General features: G+C 37.2%; 1 protein-coding gene across 1 annotated transcript in view; it reads left to right on the forward strand.

The window, feature by feature from the left end:
• Positions 1-5,913: 5,913 nt before the first annotated feature.
• LOC107587414 (netrin receptor UNC5D-like) overlaps positions 5,914-6,987 on the forward strand; it is a 34,559-nt gene continuing 33,485 nt past the window's right edge. Inside the window, exons 1-2 of the mRNA XM_016275214.1 lie at positions 5,914-5,919; positions 6,229-6,466. Of these exons, the coding sequence (XP_016130700.1) occupies positions 5,914-5,919; positions 6,229-6,466 (244 nt within the window). The remainder of the gene's footprint in view (positions 5,920-6,228; positions 6,467-6,987) is intronic.

Raw genomic sequence — 6,987 nt, forward strand, 5'->3', positions numbered from 1 at the left:
AAGTAGCTCAGTTTAAATGTATTGTATGAATTGCCCTTACTGTGGGGTGTCTATTTACATTTAGTTAAAAGTGGCTGTGAAACATTAGCTCCAGTGGTGTAGATGGATAAGCACTTGCCCTTGGCTATTTGACGTGATCGACACAGGTTCGATTCTGCCTTTTGCCGAACTTTTTTTCCCTCCCTTTTCAAATCTCGTATTAGCAATGGAATCTATTTACATTACGTGAAAATAGCAGTATTTTTTAGCAATATGCTATTTACACTAAGTGCAAATACCTAGTTACACTATGTTAAAATAGCAGGATTTCTACTATCAAGTATACTACTTGTTGCAAATAGTGGCAATTATCTGCACTTCAGTATTGTAGTACATTGTAAAACAGTATGCAATAATAACGTATTGAGTGTAAATGATCATTTAAATTATTACATGGATGCCACCTTATTGGTACAATAAAGTCCACCCTAACCCTACCCGAAACTTTATTTTCAACTTTTTGATTATTTCCTTAATTTTTATTGAAAATAAATGCCTTTATGATGTGATACGAGATTTGAAAAGTGAGAAAAAAAGTTCGGCAAAAGGTGGGATCGAACCCGGGTCAATCGTGTCTAAATGCCAAAGCCTAGCGCTTATCCATCTGCGCCACTGGCGTTGATGAGTCACAACCACTTTTAACTAAATCTAAATAGACACTCCGTATTTTTTGATTGACATGTCTCGTCATGTTTTCAGAATTGTGATTTGTTCTGCACCTCTCGGCCACCGTACTAAACATGAAAACACGGCAGGACAAGAACTCAACAAGACTGGTAGTAGGTCACGAACAAAGAGTAGCGTGTTCACACCACAACGGTCAGACACAAGACTACACACGAGGGGAACTTAAAAAGAGGAAGAATTAAGGAATTAACAAGCCACAGGTGTGACGGCAGCTAAAGTAGTTAATATGATAACGATGGGGAGGGAAACCACGAAGACAATGAGCACATGGCGAACTGTCAAAACAGACAAAAACAACAACAACCTGCTGATCAGACCAAAGACATGACAGAACCTGCAAGCACAAGAAAACATTATTTATCAAAGCAGTGTTTACAGAATTTGCCTTGACTGTCAAACTTGTTTGTGCTGTATACACTTTGACGTTAATAAAAAATGTTATATACTACATCTGAACGCATCTATAGGAAGGTACATAATTAGTTGATAATCCATCATATTCAAATTATTAAAGCTCCATTTTTTTACAATGCATTCTCAATCAGTAGAGCAAAGTGTTGAAATAATGGGTTTGATTCCAAGGGCAGTTCTACAGTGAGTGGATATCCGGGGCTTAGCCCAGAAACATTAATGCATGTATCAGAATACACGGGATACACTTCAAATAAAATAGGCTATGCTAAAAGTTACATTGGCTAAATGGCTTAATTTTTTATTTTTAAAGAGACAAGTATAATTAATTATAATTTGCACTTACAAATTGCATAAATAACATTACAGTGTCTCCCACAGACTTTCATTCTATTTGTGGCGGCATATATATGCAAACTCATTCTCTGCCAGCAGGAGGCGCTGTGTGAGTGGTAGAGATCGAGGTTTCCCCGGTAACGCTGTGCACAAAACAGAGCTCCACTCACAAACGCTGCTTTATCAGACATTACAAGCAAGAAGAAATGAAAATGAGTTTCCTTCAGAAATACAGTGATATAAAAACACCCGCACCGGGTTTCGATTTTGAAACGTTCAGTGCTCATGTTTATTCAACATGTGCTAGCATGTTCCTCTCAAAGTCAACCTGTTCTGTGAGTTAGTGGAGAACAGCAGCTAGAGACTGATTTAGTGACATTAAAGTTAGTTAAGCTGATGGAAGCTCACCTGTTGTTAGCACCGCTACGAGGCAATCACAAGACTTCAATACACCTCCGATGCAGACGACATGACCACAAACTTTAAAATAAAATACAAAATATGTTATTAACAGTGGTGTTTCTTCACTCAGTTTTCCTCAGTAGGTTGTTAGCTGGCTGTTTTATGTTAACGTTACGTCTGTCACTGAATTTAGGGACCGTCTCTAAAGTTACATACGACATTGGTACACACTTTCTGACTTCAATAGCATTTGAAGAGAATTACCTTACTTGAAATACAGAGGCAGAGTAAAGAAGATAACTTACTATGCTTCTCTTTGTTCAACTAAGTTAGTTAACTTTGGCTAAATTACATTATTAACTTACCAGTTGATGTTATCAAGGTAATTAAAAGGATAAAAGGATGAGGATCCAAAATACACCTCCGACGTTGCAGACTACATCTAGACTAGAAATCTGAAAATAACAAACAAAGGAAGTACTAGAAAATACTGTTTAATATCTCCACTGAAACAGTGGTTTGCCTAATGCACTTTACCTCAATATTTCACGTTAATACGCTGTTAAGGTTAAATAACGTCTCATCAGAGGAGCTAACTTGCATGAAACGGCAGCAGAACGTACAAACCTTCATTTAAAAACTGCATGTTGTGTTTACTTGTGTTATCTTTGATTAATATTTAAATTTGTTTGATGATCTGAAACATTAAAGTAAGATAACTTACTATGCTGCTCTTTGTTCAACTAAGTTAGTTAACTTTGGCTAAATTACATTATTAACTTACCAGTTGATGTTATCAAGGTAATTAAAAGGATAAAAGGATGAGGATCCAAAATACACCTCCGACGTTGCAGACTACATCTAGACTAGAAATCTGAAAATAACAAACAAAGGAAGTACTAGAAAATACTGTTTAATATCTCCGCTGAAACAGTGGTTTGCCTAATGCACTTTACCTCAATATTTCACGTTAATACGCTGTTAAGGTTAAATAACGTCTCACCAGAGGAGCTAACTTGCATTAAACGGCAGCAGAACGTACAAACCTTCATTTAAAAACTGCATGTTGTGTTTACTTGTGTTATCTTTGATTAATATTTAAATTTGTTTGATGATCTGAAACATTAAAGTGTGACAAATATATATTAGTGGTGTCAAAATTAGCGCATTAACGCAGGCGATTAATTTTTTCAGTTTAACGCATTAAAAATATTTTACGCAATTAACGCAGGGACGGGGCTAGGGTTGGCCACCCCACTCACAACTGCTGCTTCTGTCACTTTTTCTCTTGACAAGAAGTGCTTTTATTATTAAACGGCAGCAGAACGTACAAACCTTCATTTAAAAACTGCATGTTGTGTTTACTTGTGTTATCTTTGATTAATATTTAAATTTGTTTGATGATCTGAAACATTAAAGTGTGACAAACATGCAAAAAAATAAGAAATCAGGAAGGGGGCCAACACTTTTTCACACCACTGTATATATATATATATAGTGGTGTCAAAATTAGCGCATTAACACAGGCGATTAATTTTTTCAGTTTAACGCATTAAAAATATTTTACGCAATTAATGCAGGGACGGGGCTAGGGTTGGCCACCCCACTCACAACTGCTGCTTCTGTCACTTTTTCTCTTGACAAGAAGTGCTTTTATTCAGTCGCAGAACAACTGAGAACGGGATACATTTCAGACGCGCTCCTCTTCACTTCATCGCCAGGCGCGAGTCAAGCGAGCGCGGATACGGTCCTGTATGGGAAGCCAAACAACCCAAAAGTGGGACGAGACAGCGCTGTATTAAAGTGTTCGCGCCGTGCTGACCTGTCATCGGCGCAGCTCAATGGACCGAGCTGTGCGACCGACTCGACAGCGCAGAGAGGACGTGTTTACTAGCGCCACCGAACTGACAGCGCTGCGCTGATCAGTTACAACAGCGCAGCGCGAACATTACTCTCCGCAGAAGTTTGTGTTTTTTTCCTGCACATAACATAATGAAGATCAGTATTAAGTTATTACATTTATTTTGCTTACCTTTCTACTACATGTAAACAGTTGTACTTTGAAAAACTGCAAATATAAAATATATAAGACTTTAATAAATTTACAATACTATAGTCCTCTTGAGGAGCACACCCAGCTTCTAGTATATATATTTTTTTATTTTGTACTTAGTTATTATTGTTGTTGTCATCAAGTTCTACATTGAGCACAATATTTCCCATTTTAAATTTGAACTATTATTAAATAGCCTAGTATATATATGGGATTTTTGTTGTCTCTAGTAAAGGGAACGTTGTTATTTAACTTTAACATTGCAATTTTATATAATGGATACGGTTTGTAAGGCTTTTCTCTACACTCCAAATTAAATAAATAAATAAATTTTAATTAATTAAAAAAAACTTTAAAAATTAGGGACAGTGTATGTAAATTCAGTATGATGTATTTTGAATTTTGCACTGCATTGTGTTTTAGGTTTATCGGAAAACATTAAAATTAACCATGATTTTATTATTAACCTTTTAACCATATATTTGTAGTTAAACTGTGGGTTAAAAAAATGACAATCAATCCATGGTTACTGCACATTTGCTATAGTAAAACCATTGTTAATTTCCGTATTTCCATAAGGGAAAATGTATGTCCTAACAGAAAAGTATCTGTACATTTTACTTTTTTTTTTCCCCAAGTATAATCATATGCTACAGTTACACAAATATCCTTAAATGTAAAATTTACTTAAAATATGCCTTGATGAACGAAACCATAAAATATTTTAATTCTAAGAGGATAATGGAGGTTTCTGCTGTGAACGTGACTACTAAATATAGGCTATACGTGCTTCAAAGTAGCTAACACTACTGTTTACATGTAGTAATATGAAAGATAAGCAAAAGAAATGTAATAACTCTTCATTATGTTATGTGCAGGAAAAAAAACACGAGCTTCTGCGGAGAGTAATGTTCGCTCTGCGCTGTTGTAACTGATCAGCGCAGCGCTGTCAGTTTGGTGGCGCTAGTAAACACGTCCTCTCTACGCTGTCGAGTCGGTCGCGCAGCTCGGTCTATTGAGCAGCGCCTATGACAGGTCAGCGCGGCACGAACACTTTAATACAGCGCTGTTTTGTCCCACATTTGGGTTGTTTGGCTTCCCATAGTCCTGTGCTCGCAGCGCATGCTCTTCAATTGCACAAACAAAGGCGTCGGTGCACGCTGTAGCCTGTATTCTTTCACATCAGAGCGCAAAATAAACTACGTGCATGCAATGTCTTGGTCAGTTAATTCATGAAGTTACCAAAAAGGCGATTAAAGCTGCCTTAAAACTGTGCATGCATGTAATATATTTTATATGAGTCATATTTAAGAACATATCTCTGAAATGTTTTTCAAAACTGTCCAGGAGCAGCCCAGCACTGTCTCACTCATCTATTCTAACACACCCTTTTTTAACTCGTCAGCTCAATATTTGGCCATCAGGAGTTAAAGAGGGTGTTGTACAACACTTGGTTTTTGATATGGTATGGAAAATTGGGGAAGGGGTGGTTGCATCTTTGTCTCTTTTTTCACCCCTGATTGACCTTTAGTGAATACAATACACAGGAAATGTAGAGGAAATTTAGCTATGGTTAAGGATTCTAAAAACTATATTTGTTTTAAAAACAGTAAACACAGGTAAAAACTACACACACACACACACACACACAAACAAAGACACTGCTGTTGAATGAGGCATCTACTTATACATATCTATGATCGCAGCACTGTTTAATAATTGTGTCCGGGAGTAAGTGCACCTGCTTTGAGCTTGTGCGTATTGCCGCAAGCAGAGCCTTTCAAACTAAACTCCATTTGATCATCTTTGCCCAGTGTCTGCGCTACTTCTCTTTAGAAATTCAAAACAACCCAACTGCTGGGTCAAAACAACCCAATGGCTGGGTTTGTCCCTTTTTAACCCTATTTTTTAGAGTGTACTCTTAATGCTCGTTTAAACTAGAGCTGTGGATGTCTCTTAACCGTCTCACACAAGTGTTACTCATCATGGGTGTCTGTTGTAATTGAATAAATAACTTTTCAAAAACATAATTAAAAAAATAATCTTAATAATTCCAAACTTTTGACTGGTAGATTTTATGATTAGCTGTTTTTTTTATTTGCATTTAGCATTCTATTATCTATTCTGTTCTCCTACTTGACCTTGGTGTTAATATTGGTGTTAAAATATTGTTTGCATTGCTGGTTGTACAGATAAGACATATCAAACATAGACTACAAAAAGTCAAACCACAGATATAAGAGAAGATTTTGCTTTAGCCTGTTAGTCATCCTAACCTCTGGGTGTTTTTTTTCTGGCAGGGTGAGGGAAAGGTTGTCTCTCAAGCTCAGTTGTTGTCTTATTCAGTGGAAGATCTCTTTATCTCTGCAGTGAATGGTGGCTGGTCTCTGTGGACAGAGTGGTCTCCTTGCAGCGTGAACTGTGGGAGAGGAGTTCAGAAGCGATCTCGGACCTGCACTAACCCCGCTCCTCTGAACGGAGGAGCGTTCTGTGAGGGCATGTCTGTGCAGAAGATCACCTGCAATGCACTTTGCCCAGGTCAGATGCTCATCAACCCCAGCACACCCCTGAGGTGCAGCTTGTCCTCCAGCATCCAAGCTCAGTGTAGTTTTTAGTGTCAGCATAGCACTTAAAAGCCATGTTTTACATTCATAATACATCAGACATCGTAGTACATTTTCCATTCTACAGGTGCATCTCAATAAATTAGAATGTCATGGAAAAGTTCATTTATTTCAGTAATTCAACTCAAATTGTGAAACTTGTGTATTAAATAAATTCAGTGCACACAGACTGAAGTAGTTTAAGTCTTTGGTTCTTTTAATTGTGATTATTTTGGCTCACATTTAACAAAAACCCATCAATTCACTATCTCAACAAATTAGAATACTTCATAAGACCAATAAAAAAAATTTTTTAGTGAATTGTTGGCCTTCTGGAAAGTATGTTGATTTACTGTACATGTACTCAATACTTGGTAGGGGCTCCTTTTGCATGAATTACTGCATCAGTGCGGCGTGGCATGGAGACAATCAGCCTGTGGCACTGCTGAGGTGGTA

This window comes from Sinocyclocheilus grahami, unplaced genomic scaffold, assembly GCF_001515645.1.
Source record: "Sinocyclocheilus grahami isolate Dianchi unplaced genomic scaffold, SAMN03320097.WGS_v1.1 scaffold92.1, whole genome shotgun sequence".
NCBI lineage: Eukaryota > Metazoa > Chordata > Actinopteri > Cypriniformes > Cyprinidae > Sinocyclocheilus > Sinocyclocheilus grahami.